Raw genomic sequence first — 19,495 nt, 5'->3', positions numbered from 1 at the left:
AGTTCCACCACCAGATGGGACAGTGACATGCTTCCAATACTGCACTATAACAACTGGTTAAGAGTGCCAGTGAGTGAAGCATGGCATTTTTTCCACAAGAGTAGTGTTTTACCTGTGTTTAGCATCTTCTCTGGTTGACTCTGTCTTGTGTCAGCAATCAGCAGACTGCTGAATTTCTAGTTAAAATTCTAACTATGGTATAGCAGGTCAGGTCCTTCTTACTAGCTGTTACTTGTCTCCAACACATGTTTTAATTTTATCTTTTTTAAACTTATATTTGTGTGTGTAAATATAAACTAGGTAATTTCAGACCTCCATATTGGTATTCAAATTATATAACTATCAATTTTTATTTGTAGGCTCATATTCCAGCTTTCTGGTTCACTGTTGCTACTTTGATTCAGTGCAGATTTATCAGATACAATGGGCACAATTTTAACCTAAAAAAGGATGGGTTTGGAGAATGGGGGTAATTAAGTTGTTAAAAACTGAGGCCTCGCATGCAAATCAAGACTGACCACCTCAAGACCCCCCTCCCCACCTGCCTTCCTCTTTAAAATCCAGCCCAATGCGTAAAATAAGCCTTGTTCCTTTTTGTCACCATGACCATTCCCTGCTTATAACTGAGCAAATTTACCTCAGCTGCTCACCTCCGAACTCTCCATCAAAATTTCTTCGCTTTCCAGTGCTGCTGGGTACTGCAATCAGCATTCTCATTTTACCCTAATCCACACTCCTCGATTTCTTGCTGTGTGGTGGCACTTGGAGCTTGCCTTTCACCCAAATCCTGCCAATAGAAAGTACCATTTAAGCACAATGAAAGAAGTCAAGCAGTTTTGCTTTACTGTATCACATTCCACCATTGGTCCAAGTTAGAGCTGGTGAAACTCACTTAATAATTCAAATAAAGTGGAGTGAGTTGCAGCCTGGCACGCTAATTTACCATCATTTGGCATGCACTCAACCATACGTGCATTTCTAATTAAACTTTGTATCCTCGGGAAAAACAGTTTAATTGTTGATCTTTACAATTTAACTTTCCAATGGAGACAAAATTTAAAAGGACTAACCAGTAAAAGTGGCAATCTTTCAGATTCAAACCCTCTGAATCTTTCATTTAAAAACAGCACAGTATTTATAGTAGTTCTGTCATTTGAGTGCTTATGCAACTGTTTCCCTTTCATTGTAATCTAAGTAAGACATCGGAAAGCAACAATGTACATTGTGCAGATATTTCCTCTGTTTTTCCTGCATCTTTACTTCATGGCCAGATTTTTTTCCCAAAAATTTCTAACTCAGGGTTTCGTAATCAAGCACATAAATTACTTTCCTTGCCACAGAAATATACAGTAGAGCTGACTTCCTTGGTCTTTCTTCTTAATATGCGGGTAATCTTAACTGTGTGACAGTGAATTGGCAACCCGTTTTACACCTCTTGATAACTTCTGACTTTAATGAAAAAGAAATAATATGAAGCTCCCATATGTTTTGGAGTGAAAGCAAGTTTGATTAAAGCAAAGAGCTGCTTGCATCCTTATAGAAAAATAGTACAATTTCTGTAGGGTAATATATCATCCATTGCATGATGTTAATTATTAATCTATGATCATTTCCTGGTCAAGTGCGTTAATGTACTCTGCATTATGTGCTTCCTGATCTCCAATCGAACATCAGCAAGAGTGAAAGCATTGTTTTCAACCCCCTCCCTATAAACTTCCACTTCCTTGCCATTGATTCTAAACCCCGTCCCTGGATACTTTATCTGTCTGAACCAGAACATGCATAGCCTCTGTGTTCCTTTTGACCCAGAACTTAGCTTCAAACCCCACATCCTATCCATCAGACTGCTGTTCCACTTCTGCAGCATTGCTTGCCTCCACAACTACCTCAGCCCTTGTGCTGCTAAAATCTTTATGCTTTTATATTCAATGGTCCCCAAGATATGAGTTATGAGGAAAAACTGGAGGAATATAGGGCCCGAATTTGATGAAGGCCTCCGTCTGCCCAAAGGATTGCCGAGGTCCCTGACGGTTCTTCGGGCGGGGTTTTCATCACCCAGGTCTCTCGAAGGTTGGCGGGCAGCAAATCTGCGATGTATGCGGCAGCCGGTGGGAGCTCTCATTCTCGGTGGCAAAGGCGCTTGACGCCCAAGGATGGAGCCGGGCCCACGGAGGGTCAAAGAACTAAAAATAAAAAGCATCAAAAACAAAAAAACATCTGATGACCTTCAGGGGACCCCGTCCAGGTAAATACCTGTAAAGAAATAATTTAAATAAACTTCACTAACCTTTTTTTACAGCATCTTCACACTTACCATTGAGGACAGAGCTGCCTGCACTCAGCAGTCCACTGCCGTCCTGCCGCCGACTCCAGCCGACTCCCGTCCGCATGAATATGGCATCTCGGTGGGCGGGAGTGTACTTGCGCGCATTGGTCGTCTGCTGACATCGGCGGGCGCTTCCCAGTGGCTCTCCCCTCCCATTCGCTCCAGGCCACAACGAAAGTGGCACTGGGCGGTTCAACCAAAGGAATGTCAGCGGCAGTGGGTGGTAAGGACTCAATTCCGGCTCCAGGCTTTTCACTCTTGAAAGAAAACATCTGAGAGGTGATCTTAAAGTATATAATAGTAAATTGTATGGAATAGGTAGCTCCATAACATTACTTCAAACTAAATTGCAAGACAAGAGTTATCAATGAATGGAATGGACTTCTGGATAGATTAATGGAGGCAAAAAATCTGGGAACATTTTTTTAACAATGTGGAGACCACAATGTGGGGGACTGGTAGAGTCTTTCTGGATGGTTGAATTAAAATGGGCCACACATTTCTCTGCATTGAACTATATCTGCCCACTCTACTAATCGGTCTATACCTTCTTACAATACATTCCTCCTTACTGTTTGCCATGACCCCTAATTTTGTATCATCAGCAAACTTTGATACCATTTCTCTTTATGCCTTTGTCCAAGTCATTTATATAAAAAGCAAAGGAAATGTATACTGGAATAGTTTCCTGGTGTACATCACCAACCACATCCTGCCAATCTGAAAAACATTCATTTATCCCCTACTCTACCCCATGTCATTTCTCTATCCAGGAAGCAATTTATGCTTTTAAGACCATAGGGTAAATTCACCAGTGTTGGACTTCCAGTAGGGAGTGTGGATTGGAGATTAGTGTAGTGCCATTTCTCTGACCCATGCTTCCTTTGAGCATGGCTTCCTATTGGGAAAGCAGGGTCAGTACATTTAATCTTGTGCTTTAATTTCCACAACAAGTCTCTCGTGATGTGTCATCAAATGCTTTCTGAAAATCCATATACAGGTGCAGCGTCGTAGAATCCGGAACCCTCGGGACCCAGGCCATTCTGGATTCTGGGCTTTTCCGGACTTTCGATCATCTTTCTGACATCACAAATCCGGAAACCCGAGCCCAGATTCTAGTATTTCCAGATTTTGGAACATCAGAAAGGCCGAGGAGCTGTTCAGGCCGGCTGTCCCTGTTGAGTAGGTTGTTGGGCAGGGCTCCGCCGTGGAGGAAGTGTTCGGGCGGGGCCCCGCCGTGGAGGAAGTGTTCGGGCGGGGCCCCGTTGTGGAGGAGGTGCTCGGGCGGGGCCCCGCCGTGGAGGAAGTGTTCGGGTGGGGCCCCGTTGTGGAGGAGGTGCTCGGGCGGGACCCCGCCATGGAGGTGGTGCTCGGGCGAGGCCCCGCCTTGGAGGAAGTGCTTGGGCGGGGCCCCCGCCGAGGAAGTCATCGGGTGGGCCAGCGACGAGGCCCTGAGGTAAGGGCAGCGGGACGAGGCCCGAGGTCGAGCAGCGGTGGGGCCCCGAGGTCGGCGGGTTCTGATTCTGGAACATTTTACGGATGACCCTGCCACCGCTTGGTCTGGATTCCGGAACATTCCGGATTCTGGAGCTTCAGATTTTCGATGCTGCACCTGTATACAACATCCACCACATTCCTCTTGTCTATACACTGATTCTTCCAAAAATTCAGTTAAATTAGCCAAGCACCAGTCTTTACAAATTCAAATGTTCACTAATTTCAGTCTGTATTGATGATTCTCAAAATGTACCCATAACCAAAGTAAGATTCACTAGCCTATAATTTTCTAGCTTCTTCATTCCTCTTTCTTGAAAAGAGGTGCAATATCTTTTAGTCCTTGGCACAATTGCTGTTTTTAAAGATTTTTGATTTATCATTGCAACAATCACTAATTTTGATCAGTTAAAACTGTACAAGCATACAAAGAGTATTATTTTACATAACAGTAGCAATAAAGCAACCTTCAATCTGCTTGTGTTCTTTGGAGCTTTTTATTCTACTGGACGTATGGCCCCAATTGCTAGTCAAATACAGGTAGTGTCCCCTGAGATGCAGTTTGGCATAAAACCTAATTTCAAATTAATGGAGGAAGTGGCTAGGTGGATGCTACGGCTTTGCTTCTTACAGAGATGATTGCAATTTCTTGACATGGGGTTCTTTGTAGTTCATTAATTTTGAAATCTTGCATTTGCTTTTATCTACAGAGAAAAAGGACCAAGTTCAATGCTTGTGACTTCCTGGCAGAATGGTTGTACAAGTAAGTTTCTTGGCTGGATTTTAGGCTTTTCTGTTTTCGGGGCAAAAACGGAGGCGAGGAGGTTAAATTACTGGCTGGAATAGTTTGCGCTTTAGTATGTAAGTTTGGGTATCTGGGCCCTGCGTCGGGGGCACAGCACTAAGGGAGGTGTTGCACACTTTGCATGGTGCGAGGATGGGAAACTCGCGAACTAAAGGGCCAGGCCGTGTGCGCTCCGGGAGAGGCCTGGGGGCGGGGGGGCGGGGGGAAGGAACCTTAATAAAAACACAAACCCAAAACATTGCCCACACTACCACAACACAAATCGCTAAGATAAATTAAAAGAACAAATGCTCGCACTTACTTTTGTAGTAGTTTACCTTCCTTTGTGCTGCCGGCTGTGCTCTTAATTCCCAGGCGGTCGTAGCGGGCGCACTTCTGGGCGGATGGATTGGGTAAGAGTCAAAACTCCTGCCGCAACCAGAGGCGTTGCACACCCGGATCAGCTCTTCCTGGTGGTGTTGCTCCGTGCCGCTGTAAACCCGGACTGGAGGATCGCGACGGGGCGCAGGAGACCTCACTGCCACCTTTCACGCCACTCCGGGGCAAAACCCGGAATGCAAATGACCGGAAAATCCAGCCCTTTGTGTTTTAGCAGCTTTCTTTCAATTTATTTAGTATTACATAGGAAACTGCCTCACTATTCTGGCCTTAAATTACTTGAGGTATGTCTTGAACGCTAGAGATGTGCGCTGTCATTTAAAATATGATGTCCTTTACTTGTTCAAATAATGTGCATTTGTTGCGAGTAAAGCATATTATTGCTTGTAATAAATGAAAGAAAAACTAATTATAATTCCGATCTTTTCATTTCATAGCAAGAATCTAAGGAGGTCAGACGAGGAATTCACTGGCTTCTTTGAAATTCCTTTTGTTAAGGATTGGCTTAAGGATCAGTAAGTGCTTAATCAGTCTAATAAAAATAGGCATCTTTCCATTTGTAAATGACAGACTCTTTCAAAAGCCAACAGATACTTCTGTCATAAGGGTTACATAAAAAAAACGCTGAAAAATCAAGAATTGAAGAATATGAATTGCCCATTTACTTCATTACACTTAGTTGATGAGGCAAAATCCAGGAATGCTATTGCCCAGAATTTGTGGTCAGCAGCGAAGCAAAGGCTTTCGCCGCTGGCCCCGAAGTAAGCTTCGTACAAAGATCTCGCGATCTCTGTTTTGGGAATGTCGGGTTTCCCAACACGTTGTTTAAATCAACTGAGTATAGTGCGGATCCCCTCGTGCGAGCTGTTGTGACGTCAAAAAGCCATCAAAGCAGCCAATCAAAATGCAGAATTCTCACAGACAGCGAACCAGGAAGTGAGTAAACTCTTGGGGCTCAATTTTCCCGGGTCATTTGTGCCGTTTTTTTTGGTGTAGGTATTTAAATCAAAGTTTCCCCCAGGAATCTGCGTCGGCATAACTGAGCTAGTTACGATTTTTTTACATTAGGTTTTTTTAACGTCCAAGTTCCCTCATGTCTGTGCCAGTTTTGATGATTTTTCAGTTTGGCCAAAAAAAAGATCTGCTAGGTTGGCGCATCAGGCCACTCCCGAAAAACCTTCTGTTGAGTTAACAGAAAGCTGTGCACATTGCGAAATCGGCGCTGAAAGACCTCATTGTTTTTCATCGAAGTTTTTGGAGGGAGTCAAGAACACTTTAAATATTCACAATAAAGATGACTTTTTTTTTGCCTTTCAACGGAGTACATAAAATTCTGAAGTTTTCATTGTTTTTATTACTCGCATGCCACCATCGAACATCTTCAAACAGGCTGGAGGGTCGCAGCATTGGCCGACGGAATTGGCCCCGCGCCCGGACACGGGCTTGGTGCTCGGCTGCAAAACAAGCTCGGGGGTGGGGGGAGGTGGCAATCGGAAGACTGCACTAGGCAGCAAATGAGCCCGGGGGAGGAGAAGTCACAAGACTGCTGTGACCTGGGTGTGTTCCATACAGACCTTGGGAAGAGACAAGAAAGAACCTGTCCTGCCTACTTTGCTGCTGTTTTGAGCTTCTTGCAAAGGTAAAATTTAACCATGGGGGGTAATACTGACCCTGTGCGAGCCTTCTGCATCATGATGCTAAAGAGGAGACAAATAATTCAACGTCATCGCATGAGGAACCCCAGAGCCCGTGGGGTGCTGGGCAAGAGGCCTTACCCACCTCGGGCATATTGAGACAGGCGTTCGTACCTCCACCTGAGTGATGCAGAAGGCTGCTTTTCTGCAAAGAAGTTGTAAGTGAGATCTGTGGGTTGGTGAAAGCAGACCTGCAACCTAGAAGTGTCAAGAGGTCTGCTTTGTCAGTTGAACTGAAGGTTACAGCTGCACTTTCATTCTATGACTCCGGATCATTTCAAGCTACAACTGGGGATGTGTACGCCATTTCTCAACATGCAACACATGTCTGCATTCGGCAGGTGACAGCTGCACTATATACCTGGAGGAATGACTACATAAAGTTCCCCATGACCGCCCAGGAAATGTGTGACAGGACTGTGGGCTTTTCCAGGATTGCTGGCTTCCCAAAGGTACAGGGCTGCATTGATTGTACCCACAACGCCTTGCGAGCACTTTTGGAGGATTCTGAGATGTTCAGGAACAGAAAAGGCTTCCACTCCATTAATGTACAGCTCGTGTGTGACGACATGCATTGCATCATGTCAGTCGATGCAAGATACCCTGGGAGTACCCATGATGCGTTTATCCTATGCGAGAGCGTTATATCAGCCGTGTTTCAGCAGCAGCCAGAAGGACAGAGCTGGCTGCTGGGAAACAAAGGGTACGGCCTCGCCACCTGGCTCATGATGCCCCAAGCGTAACCCGGATGGAAGTTGACCGGGAATACAACATTTCTCACATTGCGACGTGCAACATCATAGAGAGGAACATTGGCATCTTGAAACAGCGTTTCCGATACCTGGACCATTCCGGAGGCTACTTGCTATACTCCCCTGAGATTGTCGGTCAGTTCATTGTTGTGTGCTACATGCTGCATAACTTAGCCATCATGAGGCAGCAGTAGCTGGTAGAAGAAGACCCACCTGTGGTGAGAGTGGCCTGATGATAATGATGAGGAAGATGCAGATGACAAGCAGGAGGACGAGGAAGCCATGCAAGTACTTGAACCCGGAGCACAATGGAGGAGGAGGGCGGGCCATCGTGCCTTTTTAACGATTACTTGAGCCTTGCGCCAGCAGCTCATCCGTGAATGCTTTGCTGCCTGAAGGTTCAGTGACAATTATTCCACATGGGCCATGTTTACTGTTTGGACCTGTTCTGTAATGTGTTGTGTTAATGGAACAAATGATGGAAATGATTCTTGTTTCCTTCAAAAGTTATGTTAATAATGGAACAAATAATGTGTTGTGGAATATTAAAAATATAATACTCTACACAAAAGTCCCTATATAGAGAAAAGAATTGTTTATTAAAACCTGATTATTCAAGGGAGAACCGGTTGCATCAATACCCCTACCGAGTGCTCTAATCGCCGGTCTCATGGGACAGGCTGCGCAGTTACATTTTAAATAGTCAAAATGGTAAAACTACACGGGGAAATGTTCCATTGGTTATTTGCCACCAGTCCCCGCCCACCTGCTACTAATACATTGGTTAATACAGTTTACAGCAATTTCATTGGTCACTACAATTTACAGCAATTTCATTGGTTACTACAGTCACAGTAATTGCTAATGATTTCATTGGTACATTCAGTTACGGCCACTGTTGCTAGGGAAAAACCCCCTATAGGTTACGTGTTACATTTCTGTGACCGTGTTCCCAGGCTAGCTCTCAGACTGTGTCCTTGACAGATCCATCTGGCTATCTTCATTTCAAAGGGGCTTTGTGTAATGAATGTAATGACTCAAAAGACTTGTTACTGTAAACTGCCTCAGGTGTAAGCCTGATCCAACTTTATTCACGCCCAAAGTAACCCGCATGACGTGGTACCCGCGCTTATGTACCAGTGACCGCGCGCCTACAGTCCGATAATCTTCGACAGTGGCGCCCCCTGGTGTCTGGTGACCCCAAGCATAAATATATAACAACATCCCCTTTTAAGGTGTTAATATCAGTCTGTTTTACAAATTAAGACGGTCTGGGACTTTCCGCTCATGAGTTGATCATCTCAGTTCAACTTCAGTTCTAGGCAAGCATTCTGAGTCAGTTGTGACTGAAGGCTGAGTAACCGATCTGATGGGAGTGGTAATGACCACATCAGGGACTGGTGGTCCAGTTTCAATAATAACAGCAAAGTCCTCTGATGAATGAACATTGGTTGGTTGGTCATTGACTGCATCTTCCTCAAACGGTTCCAGTTCATCTGTGTGCCGCAGTTTTATCTGATCAACATGTTTCCTGCATGTTTGCCCATTCTCGAGCACGACAATAAACACTCTCTTCCCCTCCTTGGCTGTAACAATACCGGCGATCCACTTTTGACCTCAACCATAGTTCAGTACATAAACCAGATCGTTGACAGAGATGTCACATGACACAGCAGCACGATCATGATACCCTTGCTGTCTATGATGTTTGTTTTCAACATGATCATTCAAATCGGGATGAACAAGAGAGAGCTTGGTCTTGAGATTTCTCTTCATCAGTAATTCAGCAGGGGAGACCCAAGTAAGCGTATGAGGTTAGGTCCTGTAACTGAGCAGTATGCAGGACAAGCGAGTCTGTAGTGAACCCTGAGTTACACATTTCATACTCTGCTTGATCGTTTGAACAGCATGCTCTGCTTGACCATTAGAAACAGGTTTGAATGGAGCTGACCTCACATGTTTAGTACCATTGAATTTCATGAACTCTTGAAATGCCAGACTTGTGAAGCAAGATCCGCTGTCGCTCACCACAATGTCAGGCAAACCATGAGTAGCAAACACGAAGGCTCTCCGTAGTAGCTGTAGACATACTGGATGACATAATAATACACTCTATGCACTTTGAATATGCATCCACCACAACAAAAAACATCGACCATGGTTTAGATGGCCACGACCAAAGACTCAGCGGAGATTCCGCTGGTACTTTACTTAGCTGCATGCAAGTATTGCACTGATGCACACATGATTCCAGATTAGAGTCAATTCCGGGCCACCATACATGAGCCCTAGCAATGGCTTTCATCTTGACAATACCAGGATGAGTGCAATATAGTTCACGTACAAATTTTTTTCTACCTTTCTTCGGCATAACAATACGATTATCCCACAGTAAACAATTTGACTGAACGGACAATTCATCTTTGTGACGGTTGTAAGATTTGGTCTCATCACACATTTCCATAGGTATTGCAGACCTATCACCACTGAGGACACAACATTTCACAACCGATAAAATAGGATCATGGCTGGTCCAGATCCTAACTTGTTGAGCAGTGACAGAGGTTCCTTCACTCCCAAAAGCATCCATTACTAACAGTAGATCTGCAGGTTGAGGCTTCTCCACCTCAGGTGTGGGCAACGGCAGACGACTCAGTGCATCGGCACAATTCTTAGTGCCAGGTCTATGACGAATAACATAATCATAGGCAGACAGTGTCAATGCCCATCTCTGGATACGGGACGATGCATTTGTGTTAATCCCTTTGTTTTCCGAAAACAATGAAATGAGTGGCTTGTTTCGATTTCAAAACGAAGACTAAACAGGTACTGATGCATCTTTTTGACCCCATACACACAGGCCAAAGCTTCTTTTTCTACCATGTTGTAAGCTCTTTCCGCCTTTGACGAACTTCTCGAAGCATACGCAACAGGTTGTAGCTTATTCGACTCATTTGCATGTTAGAGTACACAGCCAATCTCATATGATGAAGCATCACAGGCCAATACAAGATGCTTACATGGATCATAATGAACAAGCAACTTGTTTGAACAGAGCAGATTCTTAGCTTTCTCAAAGGCTCTATCTGGAGACACACCCCAGACCCAGTTGTCGCCTTTTCTGAGTAGCATGTGCAGCGGCTCTAACAAAGTGCTCAATCTGGGTAAGAAATGACCAAAGTAGTTGAGTAGCCCAAGGAATGAACGCAGCTCCGTCACATTCTGAGGCCTGGGTGCATTTTTGATGGCCTTGGTTTTCGAAACAGTAGGCCTGATGCCATCAGCAGCAATCTTCCTCCCCAGGAATTCAAGTTGAGGTGCCATGAAGACATACTTCGAGCATTTCAGCCTGAGTCCCACTTTGTCCAGACGCTGTAAGACTTCAAGATTGTTCAGATGTTCAGTAGTGTCGCGACCTGTGACCAGAATGTCATCTTGAAACACGACAGTTCTAGGAACGGACTTCAGTAGACTCTCCATATTCCTCTGAAATATGACTGCAGCCGAACAAATTCCAAAAGGACACCTGTTGTGGATAAACAGTCCTTTATGGGTGTTGATGCAGGTGAGTTTCTTCGAAGTGTCGACAAGCTTCTGTCATTTAGGCCGACGTCAGATCCAATTTAGTGAATGACTTTCCATCAGCTAGCATGGCGAACAGGTCATCAGCCTTCAGTAATGGGTACTGGTCCTGTTTCGAAAATCGGTTAATCGTAATCTTGTAGTCACCACAAATCCTGACCGTGCCAACACTCTTCACCAGGAACAATAGGACTGGCCCACTCGTTAAACTCGACCGATGATATGACCCCTTCACGTTGGAGTCTGTCAAGCTCAATTTCAACCTTCTCCCTCATCATGTAGGGAACAGACCGAGCTTTATGATAGACAGACCTTGCATCGGAATCCAGGTCAATCTGAAAGAACATAACATAAGAATTAGGAACAGGAGTAGGCCATCTAGCCCCTCGAGCCTGCTCCGCCACTCAACAAGATCATGGCTGATCTGGCCGTGGACTCAGCTCCACTTACCCGCCCGCTCCCCGTAACCCTTAATTCCCTTATTGGTTAAAAATTTATCGATCTGTGATTTGAATACATTCAATGAGCTAGCCTCAACTGCTTCCTTGGGCAGAGAATTCCACAGATTCACAACCCTCTGGGAGAAGAAATTCCTTCTCAACTCGGTTTTAAATTGGCTCCCCCGTATTTTGAGGCTGTGCCCCCAAGTTCTAGTCTCCCCTACCAGTGGAAACAACCTCTCTGCCTCTATCTTGTCTATCTCATGATTTTAAATGTTTCTATAAGATCACCCCTCATCCTTCTGAACTCCAACGAGTAAAGACCCAATCTACTCAATCTATCATCATAAGGTAACCCCCTCATCTCCGGAATCAGCCTAGTGAATCGTCTCTGTACCCCCTCCAAAGCTAGTATATCCTTCCTTAAGTAAGGTGACCAAAACTGCACGCAGTACTCCAGGTGCAGCCTCACCAATACCCTGTACAGTTGCAGCAGGACCTCCCTGCTTTTGTACTCCATCCCTCTCGCAATGAAGGCCAACATTCCATTCGCCTTCCTGATTACCTGCTGCACCTGCAAACTAGCTTTTTGGGATTCATGCACAAGGACCCCAAGGTCCCTCTGCACCGCAGCATGTTGGAATTTCTCCCCATTCAAATAATATTCCCTTTTACTGTTTTTTTTTCCAAGGTGGATGACCTCACATTTTCCGACATTGTATTCCATCTGCCAAACCTTTGCCCATTCGCTTAACCTATCTAAATCTCTTTGCAGCCTCTCTGTGTCCTCTACACAACCCGCTCTCCCACTAATCTTTGTGTCATCTGCAAATTTTGTTACACTACACTCTGTCCCCTCTTCCAGGTCATCTATGTATATTGTCAACAGTTGTGGTCCCAGCACCGATCCCTGTGGCACACCACTAACCACTGATTTCCAACCCGAAAAGGACCCATTTATCCCGACTCTCTGCTTTCTGTTTGCTAGCCAATTCTCGATCCATGCTAATACATTTCTTCTGACTCCGTGTACCTTTATCTTCTGCAGTAACCTTTTGTGTGGCACCTTATCGAATGCCTTTTGGAAATCTAAATACACCACATTCATCGGTACACCTCTATCCACCTTGCTCGTTATATCCTCAAAGCATTCCAGTAAATTAGTTAAACATGATTTCCCCTTCATGAATCCATGTTGCGTCTGCTTGATTGCACTATTCCTATCTAGATGTCCCGCTATTTCTTCCTTAATGATAGCTTCAAGCATTTTCCCCACTTCAGATGTTAAACTAACCGGCCTATAGTTACCTGCCTTTTGTCTGCCCCCTTTTTTAAACAGAGGCGTTACATTAGCTGCTTTCCAATCTGATGGTACCTACCCAGAGTCCAGAGAATTTTGGTAGATTATAATGAATGCATCTGCTATAACTTCCGCCATCTATTTTAATACCCTGGGATGCATTTCATCAGGACCAAGTTACTTGTCTATCTTGAGATCCATTAGCCTGTCCAACACTACTTCCCGAGTGATACTTGGCTCCAGTAAAATTTCCAATGCCCGGTTCAAACAAAGAAGGAAACTTCTTCAACACTTGAGCACACGAAGTGTCATCCACCGTTGACAACGCTTTGATATCATTCCAATTCCACTTGATTTTCTCGAGCCAATTCCCGCCGAACAGCGTTGGACCATTTCTTGGGACAATCCATAACGGTAGATCATGAACCACACCATCATATGATGCCTTGACTACTGCACAGCCAATCACTAGTATGGGTTCCTTAGTGTAAGTACACAACTTGGCATTTACTGGACTCAGCTTAGGCTTCACAGCCTCAGTGTCCCACAGCTTGTTAAATGTTCTTTAGCTCATTATCGACTGACTCGCACCTTTGTCCAGCTCCATTGATACAGGCACGCCATTTACCTTCACATTAACAATTATCGGCTGGCTTCTTACCAAGAATGAATACAGATCATACATTTTCTCCTCGGGTTGCCTATCCGGGCCAGCACTGGACTGGTCATCATCAGCAATGTGATGAGCGGCAGCACGCTTGCTCAGTTGTGGACACATTCTCTGAAGATGCCCCACTTTCGAACAGCCATTACAGGAGTACTGTTTAAACTGACACTGATGAGGCCGATGATTGCCCCCACTACGCCAATAGTATGAAATCTGATTTGTACCAGTTGCCAGACTTTGAGCAGCTACAGGTTTCACATAAGCAGTCGAGTAGGCCCTGCCATAAACAGCTCTGCCAAGCGATACAATCTTGTTTGCAGTACTTGCCGTGGAGTTCCGACTCTTCGATGATATCTGCCTTAAATTATCATCAGTCATCATGCATGCCTGGGCAGTCGTGATGGCCTTGCTCAAATCCAGCTTCTCTTCGGCCAATAACTTCCGAAGAGTCACATCATGGTTGATGCCTATCACGAAGAAATCTCACAGAATGTCTTCCAATACGTTCCTGAACTTAGTCGGCTCAGCAAGAAGTCGCAGGTCGGCGACGAATCCCGAGACATCCTGGCCCTCAGCACGAATATGCGTATAGAAGCGATAGCGTGAGATGATGATCCCCTCTTTTGGCTTAAGATGGTCACGCACCATAGCGAGAAACATAGAAACATAGAAAATAGGTGCAGGAGTAGGCCATTCGGTCCTTCGAGCCTGCACCGCCATTCAATGAGTTCATGGCTGAACACGCAACTTCAGTACCCCATTCCTGCTTTCTCGCCATATCCCTAGTAGTAAGGACTACATCGAACTCCTTTTTGAATATATTTAGTGATTTGGCCTCAACAACTTTCTGTGGTAGAGAATTCCATAGGTTCACCACTCTCTGGGTGAAGAAGTTTCTCCTCATCTCGGTCCTAAATGGTGTACCCCTTATCCTTAGACTGTGACCCCTGGTTCTGGACTTCCCCAACATTGGGAACATTCTTCCTGCATCTAACCTGTCTAAACCCGTTAGAATTTTAAACTTTTCTATGAGATCCCCTCTCATTCTTCTGAACTCCAGTGAATACAAGCCCAGTTGATCCAGTCTTTCTTGATATGTCAGTCCCGCCATCCCGGGAATCAGTCTGGTGAACCTTCGCTGCACTCCCTCAATAGCAAGAATGTCCTTCCTCAAATTAGGAGACCAAAACTGTACACAATACTCCAGGTGTGGCCTCACTAAGGCCCTGTACAACTGTAGTAACACCTCCCTGCCCCTGTACTCAAATCCCCTCGCTATGAAGGCCAACATGCCATTTGCTTTCTTAACTGCCTGCTGTACCTGCATGCCAACCTTCAATGACTAATGCACCATGACACCCAGGTCTCGCTGCACCTCCCCTTTTCCTAATCTGTCACCATTCAGATAATAGTCTGTCTCTCTGTTTTTACCACCAAAGTGGATAACCTCACATTTATCCACATTATACTTCATCTGCCATGCATTTGCCCACTCACCTAACCTATCCAAGTCACTCTGCAGCCTCATAGCATCCTCCTCGCAGCTCACACTGCCACCCAACTTGGTGTCATCTGCAAATTTGGAGATACTACATTTAATCCCCTCGTCTAAATCATTAATGTACAATGTAAACAGTTGGGGCCCCAGCACAGAACCTTGCGGTACCCCACTAGTCACTGCCTGCCATTCTGAAAAGTACCCATTTGCTCCTACTCTTTGCTTCCTGTCTGACAACCAGTTCTCAATCCATGTCAGCACACTACCCCCAATCCCATGTGCTTTAACTTTGCACATTAATCTCTTGTGTGGCACCTTGTCGAAAGCCTTCTGAAAGTCCAAATACACCACATCAACTGGTTCCCCCTTGTCCACTCTACTGGAAACATCCTCAAAAAATTCCAGAAGATTTTTCAAGCATGCTTTCCCTTTCACAAATCCATGCTGACTTGTACCTATCATGTCACCTCTTTCCAAATGCGCTGCTATGATATCCTTAATAATTGATTCCATCATTTTGCCCACTACTGATGTCAGGCTGACCAGTCTATGATTCCCTGTTTTTTCTCTCCCTCCTTTTTTAAAAAGTGAGGTTACATTGTGATGTGTGACAAAGTGCGTGGTGTGTGATGTATGACAATGTGCCCGGTGTGTGATGTGTAACAATGTGCGCACCGTGTGATGTGTGACAATGTGCGCGGTGCGATGTGTGACAATGTGCGTGATGTGATGTGTGACAGTGTATGCGGTGTGTGATGTGTAACAATGTGCACGATGTGATGTGTGACATTGTGCGCGGTGTGATGTCTGATAATGTGCGCGGTGTGTAATGTATGAGAATGTGCGCGGTGTGTGATGTGTGAGAATGTACACGCGTGTGATGTGTTACAATATACACATGTGTGATTTGTGACAATATACACAGATGTGCGATGTGCTACAATATACATGTATGTGATGTGTTGCAATATACACACACGTGTGGTGTTACAATATACACGCTGTCTAATGTGTTACAGTATACACACGTGTGCTGTGTTACAATATACACACCGTGTGATGTGTTACGATATTCATGTGTGATGTGTTACAGTATACACGTGTGTGATGTGTTACAGTATACACACGTGTGCTGTGTTACAATATACATGCTGTGTGATGTGTTACAATATACACACGTGTGGTGTTATAATATACATGCTGTGTGATGTGTTACAATATACATACGTGTGATGTGTTACACTATACCTACGCATGTGATGTGTTACAATATACACAGGTCGTGTGATGTGTTACAATATACACATGCCGTGTGATGTGTTACAGTATATACACGTGCTGTGTTACAATATACACGCCGTGTGATTTGTTATGATATACACGTGTGATGTGTGACAATATACACTCACGTGTGATGTGTTACAATATACACGCTGTGTGATATGTTACATTATACACACGTGTGCTGTTACAATATACATGCGTGTGATATGTTACAATATACACGCGTGATGTGCGACAATATACATGCGTATGATGTGTGACAATGGGCACACCATGTGATGTGTGAAAATGTGCGCGCCGTGTGATGTGTGACAATGTTTGCGCTATGTGCTGTGTTACAATATACACACGTGTGCTGTATTACAGTATACACGTGTGCTGTGTTACAATATACACACTGTGTGATGTGTGATGATATACACGTGTGTGATGTGTGACAAATACATGTATGAGGTGAGCCAATGCGTGTGTTGTGTGTGATGTTACAATATACACACGTGATGTGTGACAACGTACACATATTGTGATGTGTGACAATATACATGCGTATGGTGTGTGACAATGTGCGCAACGTGTGATATGTGATAATGTACATGCGTGTGATGTGTTACAATATACACACATGTGATGTGCGACAATGTGCACGGTGTGTGATGTGTGACAATGTGTGACAATGTGACAATGACAAAGCACACAAATCCCCATATTCTTTGTCCGTTGGACATAAAGGCGTGAGAAGATTCTTCATGAGGCCATAAACTTTTGGTCCACAAACGGTGAGAAAAACCGCCCTGCGCTGAACTGCGTCAGCCTCTCCCTCCATTTTGTTGGCCACAAAATACTGATCCAGGCGGTCGATAAAATCCGCCCAATCCTCGCCATCCGCGAATCTCTCCAGAATTCCAATAGTGCCCATTGTACATACAAAGGTTCTTAAGTTACCTTGTCGCCAAATGTAATGAATGTAATGACTCAAAAGACTTGTTACTGTAAACTGCCTCAGGTGTAAACCTGACCCAACTTTATTCGCGCCCAAAGTAACCGCCTGACATGGTACCCGTGCTTATGTACCAGTGACCTCTCGCGCGTACAGCCCGATGACCTCCGACAGTGGCGCCCCCTGGTGTCTGGTGACCCCAGGCTTAAGTACATAACACTTGTTTCTGTTATCTCGTGTGACTGGAATATGGCGACCTCAAGCTCATTATTTCTGTGAGCTGTCTGCATAAATCTTGTGGGTGCTCATAGAAGTGTGTATCAAACTTTAACATTTTCAGTTATGATCACTTACAAACTCTTAAGATCACTTAAAAACTTTAAGATCACTTACTAACTTTTAAACTTGTAAATTTACATAACTTACAAAAAGTTGAGAACAACAGTTACAACAGTAACAATAATAACAATAACAGCAGCAAAGAAAGGCTGCACTCATCTCTTCCCCCACCTTATTCTAAGACCGCCCGCCGCACTTGTTCTTGGTGACTCCACCATTCCTGTCTGCAGGCGTTGGCGCAGTGTTTCTGGGGTGGGTACCAAGCTTATTCTTTTTAAGATCTCGGGTAGTGGGTGGGGGGACGGGGGGGGCGGCAGGCGGCAATGTGGAGAGACCGGCTTGGGGCTCTTAGGAGGCTGGTGTGGGGATTGGAGTGGGAGTGGCAGCTGATTCTATCAATGGGCGCAGGGTCTGGACGTGTTCCCTTATTGCAGCAGCTAACTCCAACATGCCGTCTCTCATGCGCCCTGACAGTGTCTCATTGACCTGCAACATTCCATCCCTCATGTTCACTGACAGCGCATCAACTACCTGTGACATTCCCTCCCTCAAGATCACTAACATGGTTTCAGCTGACTGAGATATTCCTTCACTCATGGTCCCGGACATCATTCCCATTTCTCGTGAGACTGGTGTTACTTCTCCCGACAATCCCGTTACCTCATCACTCACCCCAGGAGTGATCGCATTAGGTGAATGCTCTTCCCACTCATTGCCATCATCTGAAGCACATCTGTTAGATCCTGCATTTCAGGAGAGTACGGTCAAGCTCTCCTTCCCCTCCTCCCCATGGGTGTGCCTCGCTGCACCCCACCACTGGGACGTGCAGCCTCGGAAGGTGGGGCCCTGGGTGTGTCTCGCTGCACCCCACCACTGAGATGTGCAGCCTCGGAAGGTGGGGCCCTGGGTGTGCCTCGCTGCACCCCACCACTGGGACGTGCAGCCTCGGAAGGTGGGGCCCTGGGTGTGTCACGCTGCACCCCACCACTGAGATGTGCAGTCTCGGAAGGTGGGGCCCTGGGTGTGTCTCGCTGCACCACACCACTGGGACCTGCAGCCTTGGACAGTAGGAAACCATGGAATGTCCCACCAGCACTCAAACCATTAGTCACGGAAGGGGCTAGCACCTCAATGGGTGGCACCTGCACCTCCTCCAAAGTCAGTAAAACAGACGGGGCTTCATCCATCTCCATCCCCTCCCCCTCACCCCCATGCTCTTGGTCCGGAGGGTGGGATTGGAAAATGTTGTCCTCTTCAGGCTCGTCCATGTCTGAATCTCCTGCATCATCAGAGTTGGCCTCAAGTTCCACAAAATATAACAGAACAGACAAATGGTTAGCAGCAGAGGAGGGGGCAGGGTGGGTGACATGAGTAGACTCACACAGCGCAGGCAGCAGGCTGATTTGAAGGACCCCGATGAATGATAGCACATTTCATCAACCTAAGCGTAGCTGACGGGAAACATCCCCATGAACCGAAGCATGGCTAGCCCGCGCAGTACTTAACATTTATGAAAGCCAGACTGTAGAATTTGCAGGACTTACCCGCTCTCTCGAGTGTGGACCCAGCTTGTGCAGAGGTGGTTGCTTTTCTCCAGGCAGGACCCATCAAAGCAGCGACCCTCTCTTCCAATGGCGTCATTGGGTGCAGATTTGCCAGGTCTCCTCTTGTTCGAGTTCTTTCCCTTTTGTTATGTGCCACCTTCCTCTGCAAAGATGAAAATGCAACTTTTTAAGAGAGGGTATCTTTCTGCTGGGTGGAGCATCTACAGCAGATCACATTTACAATTGCAATTCCATTGAATAAATGAAAATATTATTTACACTAACTACTTGACCAACTTCTTTTTACACTGGCCTCCAAATCTTGTGGTGGTCACCATTGCACAGTAATCTTCTGCAACTTGGTTCTAGCGTTTCTTCATTTCTTTGGGTGTAACTTTTATGTGACCTCTGCTGGTGTCCAGCTCCTGCCATCTGCCCTCAATCACAGTAACTAA

The 19,495-nt window shown here is 45.4% G+C and overlaps 1 protein-coding gene across 3 annotated transcripts in view; it reads left to right on the top strand.

The window, feature by feature from the left end:
- iqck (IQ motif containing K) overlaps positions 1–19,495 on the top strand; it is a 285,097-nt gene that overhangs the window by 92,221 nt on the left and 173,381 nt on the right. For all 3 annotated transcript variants that reach the window (XM_070900905.1, XM_070900904.1, XM_070900903.1), the window contains 2 exons: positions 4,531–4,583; positions 5,441–5,518. In XM_070900905.1, coding sequence (XP_070757006.1) covers positions 4,531–4,583; positions 5,441–5,518 — 131 coding nt within the window. The remainder of the gene's footprint in view (positions 1–4,530; positions 4,584–5,440; positions 5,519–19,495) is intronic.

Source organism: Pristiophorus japonicus, chromosome 15, assembly GCF_044704955.1.
Source record: "Pristiophorus japonicus isolate sPriJap1 chromosome 15, sPriJap1.hap1, whole genome shotgun sequence".
Taxonomy (NCBI): domain Eukaryota; kingdom Metazoa; phylum Chordata; class Chondrichthyes; family Pristiophoridae; genus Pristiophorus; species Pristiophorus japonicus.
The sequence above is the reverse complement of the archived record's forward strand: the minus strand, read 5'-3'. Positions and strand labels throughout refer to the sequence as shown.